The following is a 23,427-nucleotide window of genomic DNA, read 5'->3' as shown; positions in this document are numbered from 1 at the left end:
GTTTAAAATCGTTTCTTCAAGCAAAGGACACCTTGTTGCTTCTGATTTGGAGTAGAGAACAGATAAACACCGACCTATGTTATTTCGAGTAAAACAAAGCTTTGAATTCTCTCGGTACTGAAAAAATACGTATTAAAAAGATGTTTATCAACATTTATTTTATGAAACTGAATCATTGTTTGTTTTGCCCCAAAATAGTTCCCAGAGCACCAAAAAATCATTGCAGAGTTGTCAATTTCTTTTGTCAAATAGAGAAAACAGAAGAAATATAAACTTCTGACATGAAAAAATTTGAGTGGGGACAAAGTATGGGTTGCAATTGCAAGAGATCCTCCAAGAAACTAAAGAAGGTCAACGAATGGGTGATTCAACCGTTTGTACTATAATCAGGTCCACCACAATTATTTTTCTATCATCATGGTAGTAACCACATTTATTTTTCAGATTAAATACATTGTATATAGTATTATTATCGTACTGTGTCTGATTGTTATAGTATGAAAACAGCTTAGGAAAACTGTCCAAATCAACTTAACGGTTGGTTTCTTCAATCCAACACAGATATTTATGCTATGTTTGGTGTTTTGGAATGTGCAGACTCGTTTTTAAGGTTTTTAATCCTCGTATATCAATGTTGTAAACATGTTAGCTCAGTGCTGTAATAATAATAACAATGATGGTTATTTTTATTTGGTCAAAGTATTATTTTTTAGAAAAAAAAAATCGAAATAGGGTTAATATTTATGCATACAATGGAACTTGATGATGAATTCCTTGTATCTCAATTATTTTTCATTATTGATGATTACTCTCACGTGCTCACAAATAGTGAATGAAGATCCAATGTCCCATGCATAATCAAAACTATTATTATTATTATTATTATTATTATTATTAGTTCCCAACTTGCTGGGTAATGCTTTTGAGTTGCACGTTGAAACATCAAAAATCAAAACTCCATGTTTTTTTGCTTTTGTTTTTTCCGAGGCTAAACATCAGGATAATAATAATTATTATAAACAATACTAGTATAATAGTATGCAGGTTTTGTATGAATCCTTATATATAGATTTGATTAAGATATTTTTGCGAATTCAGAAAACATATATAATTACCGTATCTTAAAAGAGAATTTACCGAATTTAGCATTAAATTCATGCGTTGTGTGCTCTTATCTACATACACGTCGAGTATATAACAGTTTTATTTGTAGTATTCTATCACCAGATTTTAATATCCATCCACTTGCATGAGAAGACAAGTAATTTGTGAATATAATATCTAAAGATCAATACTTTAATATTGTGCTGATAACAATACATTATATATTGTGAATAAAGGGCACACGAAACTACTTATATAATAGTTGAAAAATAATTTATCAGATTAATCATGACTTTTAGTTCCTCCAAAATATTTTAAATTTAGTTCTTCATATTTAAATTTCTTTGGTCCAGCACATACAATTCTAATCCTTAAACACTTGAGCTAAAATGATGAAATTAAAAATAATTTAAAACCATAAATCATAGAACACATTTTTGCCCCTTAAATTCAGTATTTAAAAACTAAATAATTTCTTTTAATTTAAAACAAAAACTAAAATTATCACAAATTCAAAGAATTTATAGTAGTTTTAATCCTTATATCTTAATACACTCTAGTCCCTTAAATAGACAAATTATTTCTTTTTTATTTTAAGGAACTAAACAAACTTATTTCATAAACTAAAAGAAATTTAATTTAATTTCTCGCAAGTTAAATCTAAACTTTGCTCATAACTTCCTATAACTTCTGAAGCTAAGGATTAGTCCCCCACACTCTTTTCATACACACCTCTCGATCACATCAAAACTGAGATAAAAATCTAACCCAAACTAAAAAGATCCACGAATCTCAAGCATAATGAACTATTACACCATCTTTAAATTTAAATTTCAAACTACTGAACACCAAAGTTATTTCTAAAATTATACACTCCTCTTTTCTCGATAATTACTGTAATTTAATAATATTATTAATAATAAAATAAAAATAAAAATACGGAATCGAGCCTCGGATAAAACTGCCAAAAATTACATAAATTATAGCTAAATTTGGTTCGGCAAACAAATAAAGCACATCAGAAAAACATCTCCTGCTATGCTATAACTCAATCTACGGGTCTAACATTGATCATTATAACGGTGAGATTAAAAAAACTGAAATCAACACAAAATCTTTCAAAGGAAACTATAGACTAGTAAAAGAAACCAAGCACTTTCCCACCAACATTCTTCCTCCTAGCTTCTTCATGGTCCATGATGCCAGCAGAGGTAGTCAACACGATATACCCAAACTGAAACATTTGTGTAATCAGAAGTTAGGCATCAATAATTAAATCGTGTCCAATGCCACTATGTGTACACTTACTATTAAAAAGTTTAATATACAAGCACAGCATTGTTCAAGAAACACTAATATACTAAAGAAACAGAATAAAAAATATTCCACAAAAATTGTAGCATAACACCAATCTATTGGTCAGTTGGCTTAACTTTGCTCCCATTTTTCAAATGTTCACTCAAGGTGATAAAAATAACTTTCAGTTGCTCTCTATATTACTAATACTTATACCAATACAAATTGAAAACATTGAATATTTTATCAAACCAATGTGCCCGAGAATCTTACTCTAATGGCACTGGATACCTATATTATGCCATTATTTCAAAGGTGCTCTTCCTTCTACGTAAAATCTTGGTAAAATATAAACAAAATCATCTGAAAGAAAGGTTGATAATTCAGAATGTAACTAGCTTAAATAATCATATGCACTTAAACTCTCAAATTATCAACAATGGTGAAAATTGTAAACAAGAAAGTTACAAGAAAATGACTCGAATAAGTTTGTTGTCAAAAACAGATTTCTATCTTTTATAACAAGTACCAAGAACAAGAAGATTTCTGATGTTCGGAAAAGGACAAGGCTTTTTAACTAACCTGTCTTGAGGGGAGCAACCTAGCGGTCCAACCCTCAATCTCTTTGACACCCACATCAAAACGGGGACTAATAACCCCACATTTGTTCAATCTACCATTCAATTCAACGACAATTTTCCCAGATCTGTGATCGTCAACAAACTCAAACTCTCCAATGTACCCTAGAAAGAAACCAAAGCAAAATATATAGAAAAATTAAGAATCAAATAGTAGTCAAGTAGAAATATCTTTCAAGAAATAAGGGATAACATGTACCATGCTTTTGCATCACCAAGAGGAATTTTATGATCACTTTGGAGGATGGCCTAATCATGACCTGGCGTTTCCCCCTCTTCTCAGCATTGTACATGCTCTTGAGAGCATCATTCAAGACACTGACCCTCACCATTGTCACTGTCAGGAATTTTACAAGAATTAACCACAAGGCATAACCGATATTATACCAATCAATGTACACTAAGAGAAACAGTAAATACGTTTTCCATTTTCAAAATCCTAAATTGCCACAGTCCCACAATACACCCGTATCTGAACCCCCCCCCCCTTCATATAGGAGATACATCAGATGTAATAAGAACAAAAGCTAATACTAAACATCATTCTAAACACCAATAATACTAGCAGCAAAGTTGTGTATGCATTTTGTGATCAAAACAGAAATAACAAAATAGGAAAGTGTTCCAGCGAAAGGTAAAATTTTGCTAACAGGGTATCTTTTAACAGGCTACCGCAACAAAGAAAAAATACAAAGCTCAAGGATCTCAACACGAATCTAAACACCACAAACAGGTTTCAGAATCCATTTCTGCATCGTGAAAGGTTAGATAAGAAGGATAATAAAACAAATATAGAAATCCCAGAACCAAAATTCGTGACAAGAAAACAGGAATCAGATCTTACCGTAATAGTACAATGGAGGCACAGAAACGGCGTGGGTGCTGAAGAAGGCCAACAGGGTAGGAGGACACGAGTATAAAGCAGCTTCTAAGTGTGTTTAGGGTTTGGAAGGGATCAAAGGTTTTGAGCCCATGACAGTTTCCACTTGTTGGGCCCTTCCTTCAGGCCCATAATTTTGTGGCCCATTCATTTACGAAACTATTTTTGGACCAAAAATATAGGAAAACATTGCATTCGTCAGCTCCTTCCTCCAATCAATATCTCATTGTTATTTTATGAAAACGAATTAGATGGCAACATTTATTCGAAAATAAATAAATTGTCCTACTTGTTTTAAATATGCAATAATATTTGATGAAAATTGTACTTCATTTTTATTTTTAATTGATTTCTGTGTAAATAATTAGAACCTTGAAAGAGTATTTTTAATTATCAATATTTGATGAGAATTGTTTAATTTCTTTTTTTTCATGGTAGACTGGTTTTAGTGATTTTTCTTAGTTTCTTATATCTCTCAATCTATCATTTTTAATATGTCTAATTTATACATTAATTTGAATTTTTTTAATAAATTATCAATACCTAATAAAAATAGTGAATCAAAATATAAACCATTTGTAATAAAATTGAAATATAACATATATGTTCAAATATTTATTTATTATAAAATTTAATCATACAAAATAAAAATTTAGTCTCAAAGAAAAATTATTCATATTTTTGTTCACTTAATTTTAATTGGTTTTCATTCCTAATTTGTTACCAGTGCATATATAGTTTTATTTTTCAATTATAACTCTAAATTTTGAGTTGAAATATCTGTAACTGTTTATAAATATCTTAGTATGAATACTTTAACAAGAGTTTACTTACATGAATAATTTAAAAACAATGATATGTTTTACTCGGGACTTAAAAAAACATGGATTAGTATTTTCTTAGTTTTAAACTGTCCATTAGAATATTATTTTTGTGTGGTACGAAAATTCAAAGCATTAAAAATTATAGTTAGAGTTCTTCCAATTGATTAAATTAAACTAAAGTGATATTGAATTAAATTATTCAAAAAAAAACTAAACTGCTAATTAAATTATAGAAAAATTGATTTGTTTAAAAAGTAAAGTGAATCTGTTATATATCAAATTTTCTTTTAATTATTTCTTTCTTAAATAGAAGTGAACTAAATTCGATTATAACCTATAGAATTAAGAAATACATTTTAAAATATTTATTAACAATAATTCAACATTTCAATTCAGAAATAATTTAAAATATTAATTTAGTCCTATTTAATTAATTTAAATCATTATATAATTTCATTTAATTCATTTGAACTATTTTTAAAGTTTAGTTTATGTAATACTTCAATTTGATTTATATATTTTGATGAAAAAACCATATTTCATTCAAGTTAAGCAATCCTCCTAACATCTTACAACTTTAATTGACAAAGGCAAGTGTTGTTGAATATTATATATAATTGAGACTTATTTTTTTAATTACTTTTAAATTTGTTATAATTTAACGATAAATATAGTCTTGAATCTTGATTTAATTAATAATTTCATTCTTATATTTAAGTTCACATATTTTTGTATCGAATTGATTTTTTGTTTTCTTCAGAAATTCACAAAAACACAATTGATTTCTTTTTTAAGAAAAAATAAAGAGTTAATTTAATAAGCAGTTTTGTAATATTTTTTATTGTTTCTTTATTGTTGTAATATTTTTTACAACATAATCGTCTCACATTTACAAAATTACAATAACAGGAATCGGATCATCAAACTCTGAACAGTTTTTTTATTGATAATATATTTTTTTCAAATAAATATTGTTGGAAAGTGATAGAACTTTCCTGTGATATTCACCCAGAGCCCACATCGGAAAAACATTTCTATAAAGTGGGTAATGTACTGTGCAACTCTTCCCAAATGCTCCGGTAACTTGCTGTCAAAAATATCAAACTAAATTAAGAAATTAAAATATAAATTTAACTGATGTGTATTTTATACTTCAAAATGTATAATTTATATTAGTTCCTAAAATTAAAGAAATTGTAATTTGTTTTAATTTCTATACAAGTAAATTATATTTGAGAAATAACCTCTTGAGGCCAATCACCATCTTCTAATTGATAATTAATGAGCAACTTTGCTGCATGATGAAGGGGAGTTGGGTCTCTCTCAAACTGTATACAAAATTCAGAAAGCTGAGAACAAAATAACACTTACTTCACATCTAAGGTAAAACGAAAGGAAAATATATTTTAACACCATTTTTTGACACCATTTTGACACTGTACACGTGTCAAAATGTAGTTAGATGATTTCAAATTAACAAAACAAACTTTTGTTTTTTTCTTCCAAATATATCCCTGTCTCAACTTTTTTAATTTGAAATCGTTCCATCACATTTTGACACGTGTGCATTGTCAAAATGGTGTCAAAATGTGTCAAAAAATGGTGTTAAAATATCATTTTCCAAAAACCGAAATACCTGTCCAGCAAGAATCAGAGCCATTAGAGCCCAAGCCGTTTGTACAATATTTGATCCATTTTCTTCAAGAGGTGTATATATCTAAACATTACCATATGATATGAATTATTTGTAATGAAAATGAAAGTCAAAGAGAAAGTGTGGTAAGAAACAATGACTTCACTACAAAAACCTTTCTTTGACATGAAAGATAGCTCTCTCCCCAGCCACCATCTTCATTCTGTGTTGTGAGCAGAAATTTCACAGCTCTGCGAATGACATCAGAATTGCTGTAAGTCTTGCCTGCAGCAACAAGACCTCTAAACGCAAACCATGTACTGTAGATGAAGCAAATTCCCCAACTCCCATACCAACATCCTTCCACTGTTTGACTATTTTCAAGGAATTCTACTGCTTTTACAATAAACCTATCTATCTCTTTCTTCCTGTGTTCTGGATATACATTCTTGAACAACACTAAAGCTTCAATTGCAGAACCACTGCATTCAACATGTTCATGCTCGATTACTATATCACCAAATAGTTCCGTCGGATTAAGCACCTTTGCATTAATAACAAGAGCTTCAAAAATCACACAAAGGAAACATTTTCAATCTATTTTTACAAACTTCTCAATAAATACTTAAAAATAACAAGAAAATAATTGAATAAATATCTATAAAAAAAAAAAATTCCATGCAGAGTCTTCTTCGGACATGCTGCATTATCAATTTAATAATGTAAGACTTACTTCCAACCATTTGTGACTTCTTGCTGGCTCCCATGCAGTTATACCTCCGTTTTTGCTCTGGAATTAAGTATTACATATTTTTAACTATTTTTTTATCAAGTAACTCAAACAATAAAATTAATATTTCATGCTTCAAGGAAAATACCTGGAATGATAATATGACATTGACAGCATCGTATAACTTTGTAGGATCCATTCTTTCTCCTACAATCTCTTGTGGTAACATCGATAAAAGTAAACAACACTGAAACATATTAGGAAAATGAACTGCTTGAGTTGTTAACCAAGTTTAATTAGTTTAGTTTAAATAAGAAATTAAGATGTTTGTGACCTTCAAAGATTCTGCAGTGGTGTCAGAAACTTGCCATCCATGGTCTTTATCTGAAAAGGCCCATGACCCTTTGGATATGTGACGATACATGCTATTGAAATCTCCCGATGGATTATCAGTGATCTATGAAATTAAGAGGTCAAATCAGTACTATTTGATTAAAAACTAACACAGTTTAATTAATCTGTTGAACCCTACTTAAAATATGTTCCTAATTTTACTTCTGCACTTGCATTTGCAATGGTTATGTTGTACAGTGTTATACAAACAAGAATTACTGGTAAAAAACCACCTGAGATTTCTTGATGAAATCGTGCGCTTTTAAAAGAGTGAGACCAAATTCCTCAATTAAATCAGTAGCAAGTAAAGCTTGAATAACAAAGCTAATATCCCATGTCTGACTTCCAGTAGTACCCTGCATTATATACATAATCTTCAAGTTTATTATGTTTACCTATTTAAGAACCGTTATTGATAATAATATATAAGAATATAATTAATGAATTGAATTCGGATTTAAAAATATAGTCTAATTTACCTGCAAGGTCATTCCATCTTCCGAAACCCATAAGTAATCTGGGATTCTGGCAAGATGATTTTTGAAAGCTTCTCCATTTGAATCTTCCACCCAACAAGCAAGCATACTTAATATCTATACAACACAACACTTGTTGCTTATTTGAATGAAGGGAAAAACTTAAATTCAATTTGTACATAAGCATATGTAAATTACCTTTTCCACACATCCAACATTTATATATCGACTATTTTCATCTTCATAATGGATTTGATTCATGGTGACTTGAAGTGCCTTTTCTCTAACCAATTTGTTGAAAGGCCAATGCATAAGAAGTGGTTCGGCCAATACATACAAACCATCCCATATTAAATCTTGTATCAGAGGATGAGGAAAATAAAGATCTTCCTGTAGTGTGTAATATGAACAATTATCTTCTATACGCACAATATAATGAAATTATATTTATAGAGAGAGTGATCTAAGAACATTTTTGTGATATTTTTTACCTTTGCACATTTCTGTCGTGCTTTCTTCCAATTGTTTTTGTCATAAGGTTGAATAAAGAGTTCTTCTCTCAAACTAAGGATTAATGGTGTGATTGGACCAACAAATTTCTTCCCATATAAATAAGACATTGGCAAGTATACCAATCTACTATAACACCACATTTTACCTGCATTATTTAAGGTGAATTTCACATTATAAATATTGTTTTATTAATTCTAGTTATATATATTTGAAATTGGGATGTGAACCAAATTCAATTAAATATTAATATATATAAATCTTATATATCATGTATTAAATTCCTCCAAAAAGTGAGGATTAAAAATGAGTTAATTAAACCTGGATGCAAAGGGAGTGAAGTGGGAAGGATCCAAAACTCAGGGGGCAATGGGTTACTTCCACACCAATCAACTACACCAAGTATCTACAAATAACACATTTTATTTAAATTACTACACTGAATACTCATATATTGGTGCATTTCAAATTTATATAAAGAACAACGATTACCGAAAGCCAAAATTTTCCCCACGAAGGCATAAGTGTTACGCTACCATGATCATGAATCCAGTTTCTGGCCTTAGCGCAGGCGTTGTTATGACCTCCATCGGCTTCTTCTCCAAGAATTCTCATAGTTACATAATTGAGTACGGTACAATACATGATGCTAGGACCCTCTATGTGTAATCCCCACCCTCCATCTTCGTTCTTTACATATATTTTAAATTTTCATAAAATTAATGATAGAAATTATATGATGAAACCAATTTTGAGAAAAGGAAAATAAATAGTGTATAAACTTTAACAAATATTTTAATAAATATTGAAATATAAAAAATACACCTGGTGATAATATATATAACGAAGAATTTCTTTACGGTGCTCTGCCGACAATATAAAATCAAGAGATCCTGTCACGTACATGCAGATGACCTGCAATATTTTAACCAAGTATAATAATAATAATAATAATAAAATACATTTTATATATGAGAGTACGTAGTAAGTAGAACTTACAAAAGGAGGAGTATAAAAGAGAGGAGCACCAGTGTGAGCTGGCCAATGGCCATGAATAGTTTGAAGTGAAGCAAGATAATGTGAGGCCCTTCTCAGTGTCATCCCAATTTTTTCACATTTAACCTCCTCATCTTCTCCTATCTTTACGCTACTTATTCTTTGTTTAAAGTTATTCTCCCTCTGCATCTGTAATTATATTTATAAATAATAAAAAACTATTACTACATTGTTTTACGCTCATAATGTAATTAATAGGTACCTGAAATCGCCATAACCGATCACCACAAGCTTTGAGTTTGTAGCGATTATGAAAGAAATCTTGACGAGCTTTTTCAACTTTAGCTCGTTCTTCAGGATCACCACCCAAAGGATCAAACTCCCATATTTGTCTTCCTAAGAAATTGTTTGTGCTAAATATGTGTGGATCTTTTCCTCCATCTCCTATCTTCACCCTCCACATTTTTCTTCCTTCTTAATTCAGAATGTCTTTCTTCTCTTTAAATATCTTTTTCCCAAGGATGACAATGATATTTTGAGAACACTTTTTGACAACCATTTTGACAACGGGACACATGCCATTATTTTATTGGTCTATTTTAATTTATTTTTAAAAAACATTTAAAATGAACCAATCACAAAGTGCCACGTATGTGTTGTCAAAAAATTGTTAAAAAAGTGTTATTAAAAGAAGTTTTTCCTTTTCCCAACTATCATTTTCAGTGCCAATTACGACGAATAAAAAAAGAAAGTAGTAGGCCCCACATTTTTTTTCCTTAATTAGACAATCCGTATGTTTCTAAAAACATTAGTTTTTCTCTCCATGAAGTTGTATTAGGTACTCCAGAAAATGTAAAAATCACTTTGTGTCATCCTTGTCATTCCTACTGTGATCATAAATAGATCTAAAAGAGGAAGAGAACCTGATACTGAAAATTCACAATCATCCGCACCATCTTCATAGGAAAACCTCCAACAATGTTGTTAAACCAAACCGATATAGAGAAACTCTGGTGAAGAGTGAATATACTCTAATGATTCTGAGATACCAAAATTTCTTAACGAATCATAACAATCTGGACACTATCTCCGAAGGAATAAATCGAAAAGAGGAAGAGAAGCTGATGATGCTGAGGAGTTCATTTTAACGCGCAGGCTTAACACCGGCGTCAAGTGCTTCATCCTTTATATAATACTCCTTCAAACCATTTACACAGTAATACTGATGCAAGTGGTGACCTATAAATGAAATCTGACAATGTATATGATCCTGTTGCAACCTAATTATGGCTACCCATATCATTGTATTAAAGTATGAAAAGACTTTTCAACCAATCTTATTTTATTAATTATAACTGCAACATATAAAAATAAGCTAATAAAATTATAATATAATACAAGAAAAACAATAAAAAGTATTCCCTCAGTATAATATCTTATCCACAAAATCTACAACATAAATTATTTATAATTAATCTTCTATAATAATTTCACAAAACTCATCAATATAATTATTCATTTATGATAATTACACAATTTCATATATGAAAATCACTATCATTAGACTTTTTCGGAGTCATAATAATAATTTTATGCAAACATGAATAATCTCAGTAGGTCACAAATACAACATGTGGTACACAATTTTCATGAGATCTCAATACTATAGTCAAGATTTCACACCAACATTTCAAAATAATTAATATTATAATTTACTGACTTACCTTCTCCAATTATCCAACCTTTATTTCATATCCTAAAACAGTTTTTGATCACCAATATATCACTTAAAAACTCAGCAATTATTATCAGGAATACAATCATAGACTTTAAATTATGTTTCACACGCCACTTCACTCAAATACACACCCTTGACTCACCACCTTAATTAAGCCCATCATCACATACAAAATTTTTATACAGCTTTCTTAATAATTAGATTAAACCAATCCATGAATAATGATAGGAACAATGTAGTTGACTCCAACTACCACATGTTGCAACTATTGTTGTTTTTTTAATGAGCATATGCGTGATAATTCAATCACATCATCAATTCCTTTGACATATAAAACTTTGGTAGTGTGTATGCCCAAGCAAGGGAATGTGCTACCAAGCGTTTTCAGTCAACCGTTAACATATATTAAGAATAGAGTACGTATCTGAAAAAAAGACATCAAAATCTATTATTATATATATCAAAATCCTGATGTTGTCTATATATACATCAGAGAGTGACCCAGATCAATTATTTCCTTATTATTAAACTAAAAAATTTAGTAGTATTTGTAAGCTTGCTAGTGTAATCCACTTCTATACTAAATGATGGTGAAACCAACTACCAAATATCAATCTAAGTTATAATTCTAAAGATTTTGAGAGTTGTCGAAGCCAATCGCCTTCTTTTCACTGAAAATTAATGAGTAATTTTGCAGTAAGATGAAGAGGTATTGAATCTCTCTCAACCTACATGCCACATTCAGAAAAGAAATATCAACAACACTTTCTTTTTAGATAACATAATAAAACATAGATAGAAGAATAACTGTCCTGCATGAATTAAAGTCATTTGAACCCAGACTATTTCACCTACATTTGATCCCCTTTAAGAGACACTTATGTCTCCATCCCACATAAATAATAGTAATCATAAATAATAGTGTTTACCTCTACCAAGGTGAAAATAAGATACAATAATACTCAATTTAATGATGAACTCTTGTGTATGTATTGAATTAACTAGTCATATTTCTTAAATAGTGAAAAAGTAAAATGAATTATTTAACCAGGATGCATGGGGAGAAAAGTAGGAAGTATCCAAAATTCAGGGGGCAATGGATTGCATCCACTCCAATCAACAATACCAAGTACCTGAAACAATTACATTTTTTAAATTACTCACAAACTTACATTTCTTTATTTTCTGTCTTTTAAATTATATGAAAGCATGCATACCGAAAGCCAAAATTTTCCCCATGAAGGCATAAGTGTAATGCTACCATGATCATGAATCCACTTTCTGGCCTTAACGCAAGCGTTGTTATGACCTCCGTTGGCTCCTTCTCCAAGAATTCTCATAGTTACATAATTGAGTGCGCTACAATACATGGTGCTTCGACCCTCTATGTGTAATCCCCACCCTCCATCTTCGTTCTTCAAATGGTTACCGATTAATAAATAATAATATCCGTTTTTAAATAGGTTGCATATAGGTATTATCTCGTCGATATATATTATCTGCAATAATAATAATTAAATTTATATTTTTTTAATTTTTTTATCATTCTTGAAAAAAAAGAAAGCTTTTCAAATTAAGTAACTCTAATTAAGTTTTGGGATTAAGTTTTCTTTGTTTATCTTCTGCAGGTGGTGGCGAAATATCAAGGTTTTTTATTCGGGACTAAGAGTTTTGAAATTGGAAATTTTGGATTGTTATTTCTTGGGATGAAGGTTCTTGTGATTAGTTTTTTCCTAACCTTGTAGCGAGTTCGGAGTTTATGATCTTTTTTTTTGATTTGAGAATTTTTTAGATTCTTGATCTTATAGTGTTTTGAAATTTTCATTGGATTTCTAAACTTTGAGTTTTATGCTTGCAATTTTGTTCTTGCAGGGAGTTATGCGAGATTAAATTTAATTGAAAAATTAAATTTATATTTATATTTAATTTAATTTATATCATATTATATATATATATATATATATATATATTAGAAATATATAAAATATTTTTTTTTAATTTTTTTTTGGATATTTGCATGTACATGTGAGTTTTAAAATATCTTTGAATATTTTGTAAGTAAGTACCTGCAATCAGGTTAGATTTTCATATTTTGTAGATATGAGTTGCGGATACGTGTCCCATTCCTGATATTTTTAAATTATTCAAAAACTTTTTTTTACTAAACAAGGTAACATAACTTAAGCACGTAACATTAGATTTTTAAATTTTTTCTACTAAAATATCTCCCAATTTATATTTAAAATTTCTATATATTCAAATTATATAAAATAAAAGTATAATTATAATTATAATTTTTACGACTTATAAATAAATAAAAATTTTATATTTTAAATTGGAAAATATTGAAATAAATTTATCAAAGTTTATTAACATATTTTTTTCAAATAAATGTAAATTAAGAATGAATGAAAACGATTAAATAATTATTTAAATATTATTATCATTGATATTATATTATGTATATAAATTTTCTCACCTGTAGTTAATAATTTTAAATATGTTTACTATTAAACGTATTTTATAATTTCATTAAATAAATATTAATTATTTTTAAATAATATATTTATTGATTTTAACTAGATATTTTTAATCATTGTTTATTTAAAATTTTCAATTTGATATATTTTTTTTAAATTTAAACATTCTTTAATTTAAACATTTTTAATTACAAAATTCTTTTATGAAATAAATAACAACTATTTACAATAAAATTATAGAAATTATTTATTTTTAATTTGATATTAATAATAATAATTATATTATTTTTAATTATCATCAAAAATTTGAACAATAATAAATATGATCTCACAAATAAATAATAATAGAGATTTAAATTTAAAATATCTCAATGTTATATTATTTTAATTATATATATATTATAAATATATACCTATATATAAATATATAAAGTGAATTTATTTTATTGTCATTAATTTTTTAATTTTATCCTTTAAATATATTTTTTCCTGTTTTTAATTCGCTCAGTTGTAACTACTTTTTAAAATCTGTGTGGTTCTTTTATCATTCGAAATAAGTTTAATTAAATATAAATTCTACTCTTATCTTACTCAAATATCATTTTTATATTAATTTTGGAATTTTTAATAAGTAGAAATAAATGTATAAGATGATGGGATAAAACCATAATAAAGGTATTCATGAAAAAAAAATTAGTTAAAAAATAAAATTTTAACTACTAAATAATTTTTTTAACAAATTTTTATTTAAAAACCTTAAATTTATTACACATTTAAAAGTTAAATTTATAAATAATAATAAAATAAATGTAAACAAATATCAATTTTGTTCTTATTATATATATTTTTTTCAATAATATGTAAGTACATCAAGTCGGATGAGGAAGAGAAAATAGAAAAAAGAAAAAAGTTACTTTGACACGGTTTGGAAAAAAAAAAATTCATGTGACACAATTTTTAATAATATAATTATGATTTTAAAATAAAAAAATAATACAATTATAATTAAAACATTATTATTTAAGTGTGTGAGATGAGTGTATTTTGTCGTTTTTTCTTGTGTCTGTCGCTCTAGAAAAAGATGTAGATTTCTCTTAAATTAACTCTAATAGACTTAATTGATATAATTATATAAAATAAAGATGAAATTAATTTTTTTATAAGTGAACAAACTTGACACTAATTCTTGAATTTGAAGATCAATTAAGTAATTAAGTCATTATTCAATCATTATTTTACAATATAATTGATAGAAAAGTTCTAAGATGTCAAATTTGAACACTTACAGTTTTTTTAATATATTTTAGTATTTTTAATAGGATGTTGCTAATTTCCTTTATCTATTTCTTGTGAGAAAGAAAATTCAAGATCACTAATATTGATATTCACTAACACTTAAATTAGTTTCAAGATTAATATAACATTAATTTTGGTTAATTTTTACTTAAAATACCATTAAATAAATAATCAGTTAAAACAAATCTTACTGAATAGTTAGTCTGATATTGTAACCAATCTCAAGTTTTTTAATAGTTATTCTGTTATGTTATAAATTTTACACTAAAGTGGCCTTTTATTATATTTAAATTTAATTTCAATTTTGCACTACACCCCTCCTGCTAACTAGGTTAACCTACATTCACATCCCCAAAATTTTTCTCAGGTTTCAAGATAACATTTAAAAAATTTCTATACGAACACCAACCCAATTGAAAAAAGCAGAAGGATTAATGATTTGCATGATGCGATTTTTAATGAAAGTTCTAATGTCAAAAATATGTTCTTTCCTTCATATTTTGTTTGAGAAATGTAATATTCACGGTCCATATTTCACATGATATAATTAACATTCTTCCAACAACAAAGACAGAAGTTATTAAATTTGAAATAACAGATTTAACAAGAATCTTTTTGCAAAGTGGACTAGGAATCAAAAAACATAATAATGAGAATAATAAGGATAGATTTTGTGAAGGGAAAAACTTATTTTAACGTCACTTCTTTAATAACTTTTTGACAACACATACGATTTGTGATTAGTCCGTTTTAAATATTAAACGTAAATTCAAATAGATCGATAAAGTAATGACATGTATTTCGTTGTCAAAAAAATTATCAAAAAGTGTTGTGAAAATATCATCATCCTTTTGAAGTGATTTGTAGAGACATCACCTTCTGTTACGATGATGGAAGCAGTTAGGAATAAGCTGGTTGCATAGGCAGATGTAGGAATCATAAAGAACATGATCTTTGGAGCCAGTGCGATGCAAGTCGTTGTGTTTGAGGAAATACTTGATTTGTGCGAGCGTGCAGCAACCGATGGTTTGACCCAACAACAAGAACAACCAGTTAATGTTCTTTTTCTTCGTATTTTCAAACGAAGGTTGGACGCTGTTGTCTTGTCCGCAATGCTCGCATTTTGGGAGCTCAGGCCGCATCCAAACCTCGGGTGCCCTTTCGTGCATCTTCTCGAATTCCTTGTCAATGAATTTCAACACCTGTCTCATATTGTACTCCAGATCAAGAACCATCTCGAACTTGTTCTTGCACCTCTTGCACTCCACCTTCCCCTTGATGCCGTTGATCCCGTTCTCTAAAAGGTAGGCCATCCTGTGCACGGTGGCGCGCCGCTCCGTCGCCCAGGGGAACGGCGGAGGGATGGTTTCGCTCTTCGCTACAGATAAGGAGCGACCACGGCGGCGGGGTGGGCGAAGATTTGACTTAGCCGGTGGAGGAGCGTCGGTATCATTAACGTTGGAGGGTGTGCATGGTACCCTCATCACGAGAGCGTCTTGCGTTGTTGGTGGAGAGTCTCTCGCTGGTCTCTTTCGACTGGTGCCGCATGAGAGGGAGAATGTGAGCAAATCTTCATCGTCACTATCATTCTTATCATTGTGGTTCGACATTTCTTGGTTTAGGTTAGAAGATGATATGAGCACTTTCAAAAACGGAAATATATATATTTATATATATATATATATATATATATATATATATATATATATATATATATATATATGTGATTTGAGTGTTTTTCCAAATTATAACCAACTCTGTTTAAACTTTTTAGCCGTTTCCTTTTCTTTTTTTCAAAAGTATTCTGTTTTTTTTTTTTTGGAGAATTAGTAAATCAGTTAAGCTATTTAACATTTTAGTTAAAAAAGCATTTTTAAAAATATAAAAAATCATTTAAAATTTAACATATCAAAGTGTATTAAAACCAACTTTAGGTCTTATTATTTTTAAGTTCTTTTTTATTTATTTAAGATGTACATGGATTTGGGAAAGTTTATATAGAGATAATAATTAGGACAAAAGTAATGGTATACATATATCTTTATCTTATTTATACTTATTACATTTTTATTTTTTATTTTTTTCTTCTTATTATATTATATAATCTATGAATATATTATTTTTATTTTTTCTAAATATATATTAAGTATGGGTTAAATATGATTTTAGTCCCTATACTTTGGGTGATTTTGGTTTTAGTCCATTTTCAAACTAAGGTACAATTTAGTCATTTAACTTTAGAAAACTTTAGTTTTAGTCTTTTTTATCAATTTTTTTTAACTTTATTTGTTGTTTCAAGTACGTCTCATTATAACATTTGGATTGTTTACACTTTTGACATATTTTTGCTTCGAAATAACAAATAAAGTTTAAAAAAATTGGTAAAAAAGACTAAATCCAGAATTTTCTAAAGTTGAAGGACTAAATTATACTTTAGTTTGAAAATGGACTAAAACCAAAATCGTCTCAAAGTATAGGGACTAAAAACATATTTAACCATTGATAAACTTCTTTTACATTCATAAATATCATTTTCAAAATGAATGGTTTGTAAGGGAACTCAAGTTAAAAATTAAAAATAAGAAAAGAAGATTTTAGGTATGAGAATGATGAATTGGGGGAGGAGTATGAATCTGTTTTTATGAAATGGTAGAGAAATAACTAAAATGTTATAGTAGACTAATAAATGTTGTCTAATAGAAATCAACATTTACTCTAAAAAAAAACAGTGTCTTTTTCTACATTTTGTCGTTCTATGTTTTGCAAACCAGGTGATTCCTTATAAAATTAGTTGATAAATTCAATGCGAAATTTCGGTAGTTTAATTTTTTTATAATAAAATCATTTTTTTTCCAAAGTTATTACGATGAAATCTGTTAAAATACTATGAAAACACCAAAATAAAAGAAATCGAAAAAAGAAAAAATTATAAAACTTAAATTTATTGTGTGAATATAAATTAGTAACGACATTTGACAAAGTTTTCAATGAATAATGGAATAGAGAATTATGACAAGATGAAAGTGTTACCTGGTATACAAAAAATTCTATCCTTTTATCTTTACCCAAATCTACTTAATATTAATTCTTCAATTACCATAACAATGAATGTACAACTATGTATTTCAATGTTGAATTCAAGTTAATGGAAAATGATAAAAATTTTTCGCACTATTTTGACACTGCACACGTGTCAAAATGTGGTTGGACGATTTCAAATTAAAAAAAAACTTTGATTTTTTTCTTTTAAATATGTCCTTGTCTCAGTTTTTTTAATTTGAAATCGTCCAACCACATTTTGACTAGTGTCAAAATAGTGTGAAAAATTGGTGTTAAAATATCATTTTCCATAATATGAATGAAAAAATCTCTTCACATTTTATCTCTAAGAGTGTTAGTAGAAAAATTAAACCTAAAAGCTCTTTCACTCTTCCTTATAGTTAACTTTATCACCGAGTCAATCCTTGTAAGAGTATCACTTTATGGTTACTGAACATTTAAGATTGTCTGATTTATAGTATCAATTTTTCAATAAATGAATTTTTACAAGAGTCATCACAAAATGTGATTTATTATGGCACAATTTTAGTCTTTCCTCAACCAAATCAACAACGATCAGATGATCTTTCACATCCTATTTCAATACATAATGGACGTGCATATTCTAACCTTCACTTCACATGTTTGATAAACCAGTTCAACATGTCTTGATGCGCCTCTTTTGCACTCTTCACAGTAGCTTCATCATCATCATTGTACCGCACAGTCCATCCATGCGTAACGCCAGGGAATAGTTTCACAAAGCTCTCAATCTGATACAAAACCATTAACAATTTGGAGTGAACACTGCACATATTCATACTTTGATAACACAGTTTCTCACCTCAGATTTTGAAGACAGTTTTTCTTCAACTTGCTTCAACCTTTCTGGTGGGAAAAGATGGTCAATTTCGGCTCCCAGTATGGCAATAGGAATCTTGACCTCTGAAGTGAAACTAAATAAAGTTTGTCAAAAATCTTTGAAGTTTTAATATTTCCACCTATAAGAATGAAAAACACAAGTTTACCGTTAATTTCATCATCTGATATTGGACCGGGATGAAGAATAACTGCAGCCTGAATGTCACTGGAAATTGCCAATTTCGTTACCACACCCCCTGCACATAGTTCATAGGTATTGTCTTAACATTTTTCATGTTATGAATTGAGACGATGAAGTTGACTAAAGGAAAAAAATTGAGTTACCTCCCCAGCAAAAACCAGCAGCTCCTATGGATTTAACACCTTTACTCTTTAGATCAGCAATTAGGGGTTGGGTGTCTTCACACGCCTTATCCTATAAGAAAACATCAATCATATTTGCATAAACATACTGTTAGAAAGACATAAAACGATATGTCTCATGCAGGTGTTTGATGAACTTGTGTACAAAGAAAAAAAAAACTAATTTTGTTATAAATTAAAGGCGGTATATATTTTTCATACATTAAAAATGTTTATGGAGAATTTCGTTCCATCATACTTAGTGTTACAAAGTACACTGAATGGTATGGTGTGAATCAGTAATTTAGATGTATAAACAATTGCAGTTGTAATAAGATCTGAACTATTTACAAACCTTTTCGTGAGCCTTTCGCCAAGAATCTCGATCGAACTGAGGATTAAATAAGTCAGCATAGTCACCATACAGAAGATCAGGGACAACAACCAAGAATCCAGATGCTGCTACTTTGTCAGCTAGTTTCCTTTACAGTGAGAGAATGTCAAAGCTCATGACAAATAACTCCATACAGAAAATCTCATGATGCAGTAATGAAGTATTAGACTCCGGTATAAGCTAAGTTATTGAGTTTTAAAATATATATATATATAGTGCGTCACATTTATAAAACTTGGTCATTCTTTGCAAATCCTTGTGCAAGCATGGTAGTTCAAGGAGGAAATTTTCATTTACCTTAGATTTGGCGCTTCATACCCTGAAATAATTGGAAAACAACTGAGAGTTATATTTATAAGGGAAGTATCTGCAAAATGTGATATGTTGTAATGATCTTGAAATTCCTCTTTCCTTGATTGAGGATTGAATTTAAATGAAATATTAAACATATGATTACTGTAAAAGATGTTGAAAGATAAGAAATTGGAGATGGGTTTCTTACCAAAGACATCAGAAACTAGGATGAGTGCGAACTTGGAATCAGGAGAACCTGTTACATAAGAACTAAGTCCTCCAAGTTGTTGGACAGTTCCTGCTACATGGATAGCTGAGTCCAACTTAGGTGGGTTCTGAAAACAATGAGAACTTGACATGGCCAAATTGAGGAATTGGTAGACGCTTAGGTTGTCTTGTCAGAGAAGAGAAATCATTTTAATGGATCCATCCATGGAAGGAGTTGACTGAAAATGGTGTCACCAACTTTTACAAACAAAATAAGCGTCACTGAATACGTCAGACAGAGAGATAGGTACATATTATATTATATTAATCATTTGTTATTGTCAACTTCACTCTCTGTGATGAAAATGACAAAGCACAAATCGATTCCACACTTAGAACTTTAGGAATATGGAAAAATATTAAAATTTTGGAAACGGGTTTACTTTAAGGAAAATGATACTTTGACACTAATTTTTGACACTGTACACGTGTTAAAACGTGGTTGGATAATTTCAAATTAAAAAAACTGAGATAAGGACATATTTGAAAGAAAAAAATCAAAGTTTTTTCTAAAATTAAAAATCGTCCAATCACATTTTGACACATGTGCAGTGTCAAAATGGTGTCAAAAAATGTTAAAATATCATTTTCCTTACTTTAAATGCTATGTTTTTTCTTAAAACTGTACAACTCAAGTTTGAAATAGTTTAGTTTTAGTTCTTTATATTTATATATTACAGCACGTGGGAGTTCCAATGATTAATAAGCATACCACGTGGAAAATTACATCAAAGAAAATTTGACAAGGAAAGTGACTAATCACTTCATTTTTTTCAAATAAGCAATACATTGCAATATATATATATATATATAGGTACAAAAATATATGTGGATTTTTTTATAGTGATTGATGGTTTAACTGAGGATAAGAGTCAGATCCATGAAATTTTGACTTTATTTATTTCTAATAATATTTTTACTTTTAAAAACCGAAATATATGTATATGTAATTTGTGATTATTGTTTAAAATTATAACCCACTCTATTTAAATTTTTAGTCCTTTTCTATTTTCTTTCAAAAGTATTCTGAGTTTTTTTTTAGAATTACTAAATCAGTTAAGCTATTTAACATATTTTTAAAAATATAAAAAATCATTTAAAACTTAACTATCAAAGGGTATAAAAACCAACTTTAAGTATTATTATGTTTAAGTTCAAACTGTATATGGAGATTTTTTATAGTGATCATAGTCTCACTAAGCATAAAAGTAGCCATGAAAACTTTACTTTATTTATTTGTAATAATATTTTAAAACATTAATCTATTTAAAAAGGATTTTTTTAATTATTTTGAGTATCAATAAATAAATTGTAAAAGATAAATTTAATTGATTTTATTTTGTTATTGTATTATTAATGATGTAAAAAAAATTGTAATATATACAATGAATTTCAGGTTTGAATGGACACGTGGTCTTCTTTTATTATGGGAATGGACTATTTCATTTTCTTTTGGGCCTCTTTGTGTCCACTCTACATTCGCGCAATCCAAAAAAATATGAAAGAAAACAAGTATTATTTCCCTCTTATGCTGTTTTTCAATTTCTCAACTTCAATTAATCAAATATCATAATGACAAATTAATAGTAATTGTAAATAAAGTGAAGATTGTTTAGTTTACTGTTAATATTCTATTTACGATTTAATAAAATTATAAGAAGATAAATAAATAAATGATAATTAATTATGAGTGTTTATGATTGATTATAGTACATGATATAATCATATTATATTACAACGGTGACTTAAAAAAAACAACAGTTGTACTTTGTTTCAGCTACTCTTAAAATATCTTTGTTTCTTATAACTTATCCTTCTGTTTAGCACTCATACTCTATATTCTTTTCACACAAGCTTGAATCTGTGATTGTGACATCAGTAGAATATGTGGTGGTGCCCTTTTAATATTTTTCTATATTCTCTTTACACAACCTTGTGACAATGATTAAGATAATAAGTTGTAAGAAAAATGTCGAGGGTAAGAGAAAGGGCATCCAACTTCATTGATTATTGATGAAGAAAAGGACATTATGTATGAAAAATTAAGATTCGATCAGGAAAATTTTATAGAGATTATAAGAAAACTTCATTTGCGTACTGAATGCAATCTCTGATTAAAAGAGCAGTTTTCAATGATTTATATAGTTCTTATTCGGGTGAGTGGACTTTTATGTTGGAAGTTCCACATCAACTAGAGATAAGACCAATTTATAATATGTAAGTGAGGTGTAGACCTCATCTTACAAGCCGGTTTTGTGGGGTTGAGTTAGGCCTAAAACTCACTTCTAACATTTTCCATCTGGAAATCTTTTTACTTCAAGAAAAAAAAATTCTTTTAATAACATTTTTTTAAGGGTTAAATATGTTTTTAGTCCCTATACTTTCGAGCGATTTTGGTTTTAGTCCCTCTTTCAAACTATGGTACAATTTAATCCTTCAACTTTAGAAAACTTTGGTTTTAGTCCTTTTTACCAAATTTTTTAAACTTTATTTGTTGTTTCAAGCACGTTACATTATAGCATTTGGATTGTTTACATTGATTGACACATTTTTGCTCCAATGTTAACTGAGAAACGCGTTTGAAACAGTAAATAAAGTTAAAAAAATTTGGTAAAAAGGACTAAAACCAGAGTTTTCTAAAGTTGAAGGACTAAATTGTATTATAGTTTGAAAGAGGGACTAAAACCAAAATCGCCCCAAAGTATAGGACTAAAAGCATATTTAACCCTTTTTTTAACAACTGTGATAATTTGTAATTGATTTGTAAAAAAATTGTGAGAAAAAATTATTAAAATATCTACATTTCCGGAGAAAATGGTAACAGAGAATCAAGAGGAAAATTTTTACTTCCTTTTGGCCACATCAGTCAGGACAAGCGTGTCACTACCACACCCGCAAGTTGCCGCATGCACAGTAATCCTTTGCGATGGCCTGACATGAAAGTAGACAGCACTTGTAATCATCAACATATGGTAGCTACGTGTATGATGGGTTTTGTTATATATGCATCAATTGTTTCATTGTGAAAATTTGGTATCCAATTATATATATGAAAAACTTCTATTTAGAGTGGTAAATATGAGTTTTTTTTTTTTTTTTCAATTCAATCATACTTTAATCCACGTTGATTCTTTATTATCTTTATTAATCTGATTTTTTTCTAATAAATCGGTCATATCATATTATTAAGAGATTGACTTTAAACTAAAGAATCA

The 23,427-nt window shown here is 28.8% G+C and overlaps 4 protein-coding genes across 6 annotated transcripts; all 4 read right to left on the bottom strand.

Annotated features, from left to right (window-relative positions):
* Positions 1-2,050: 2,050 nt before the first annotated feature.
* LOC106775523 (40S ribosomal protein S15a-1) lies at positions 2,051-3,997 on the bottom strand. Its single transcript, XM_014662665.2, has 4 exons — positions 3,883-3,997; positions 3,238-3,375; positions 2,983-3,143; positions 2,051-2,338 (listed from the first exon to the last, which is right to left on the bottom strand). The coding sequence occupies exons 2-4, from the start codon at positions 3,368-3,370 to the stop codon at positions 2,240-2,242; spliced, it is 393 nt and encodes a 130-aa protein (XP_014518151.1). The 5' UTR covers positions 3,371-3,375; positions 3,883-3,997; the 3' UTR covers positions 2,051-2,239.
* Positions 3,998-5,661: 1,664 nt separating this feature from the next.
* On the bottom strand, positions 5,662-12,624 carry LOC106774916 (beta-amyrin synthase-like). 3 transcript variants are annotated; one of them, XM_014661941.2, is made up of 16 exons: positions 9,743-10,030; positions 9,484-9,669; positions 9,310-9,399; positions 8,977-9,174; positions 8,806-8,890; positions 8,466-8,632; positions 8,173-8,364; positions 7,978-8,091; positions 7,732-7,854; positions 7,440-7,562; positions 7,254-7,352; positions 7,109-7,165; positions 6,551-6,919; positions 6,379-6,459; positions 5,987-6,070; positions 5,662-5,829 (listed from the first exon to the last, which is right to left on the bottom strand). In XM_014661941.2, the coding sequence occupies exons 1-16, from the start codon at positions 9,941-9,943 to the stop codon at positions 5,683-5,685; spliced, it is 2,316 nt and encodes a 771-aa protein (XP_014517427.1). In that variant the 5' UTR covers positions 9,944-10,030; the 3' UTR covers positions 5,662-5,682. The 3 variants fall into 3 exon arrangements, with proteins under 3 accessions (XP_014517427.1, XP_022642737.1, XP_022642738.1); XM_022787016.1 differs by lacking the exons at positions 9,484-9,669; positions 9,743-10,030 and having other exon boundaries at positions 9,021-9,174; positions 9,310-9,381; XM_022787017.1 differs by lacking the exons at positions 8,806-8,890; positions 8,977-9,174; positions 9,310-9,399; positions 9,484-9,669; positions 9,743-10,030 and adding exons at positions 12,267-12,351; positions 12,436-12,624.
* Positions 12,625-15,866: 3,242 nt separating this feature from the next.
* On the bottom strand, positions 15,867-16,604 carry LOC106774915. Its single transcript, XM_014661940.1, has one exon. It carries the CDS (start codon positions 16,602-16,604, stop codon positions 15,867-15,869), a length of 738 nt encoding a protein of 245 aa, XP_014517426.1.
* Positions 16,605-18,509: 1,905 nt separating this feature from the next.
* LOC106775479 (endo-1,3;1,4-beta-D-glucanase) lies at positions 18,510-20,367 on the bottom strand. The gene is made up of 7 exons (XM_014662605.2): positions 20,154-20,367; positions 19,949-19,970; positions 19,613-19,739; positions 19,240-19,330; positions 19,062-19,151; positions 18,878-18,978; positions 18,510-18,806 (listed from the first exon to the last, which is right to left on the bottom strand). Exons 1-7 carry the CDS (start codon positions 20,302-20,304, stop codon positions 18,666-18,668), a joined length of 723 nt encoding a protein of 240 aa, XP_014518091.1. The 5' UTR covers positions 20,305-20,367; the 3' UTR covers positions 18,510-18,665.
* Between the last annotated feature and the right edge of the window lie 3,060 nt (positions 20,368-23,427).

The sequence above is a fragment of the Vigna radiata genome, chromosome 10, assembly GCF_000741045.1.
Source record: "Vigna radiata var. radiata cultivar VC1973A chromosome 10, Vradiata_ver6, whole genome shotgun sequence".
Lineage (NCBI taxonomy): Eukaryota > Viridiplantae > Streptophyta > Magnoliopsida > Fabales > Fabaceae > Vigna > Vigna radiata.
The sequence above is the reverse complement of the archived record's forward strand: the minus strand, read 5'-3'. Positions and strand labels throughout refer to the sequence as shown.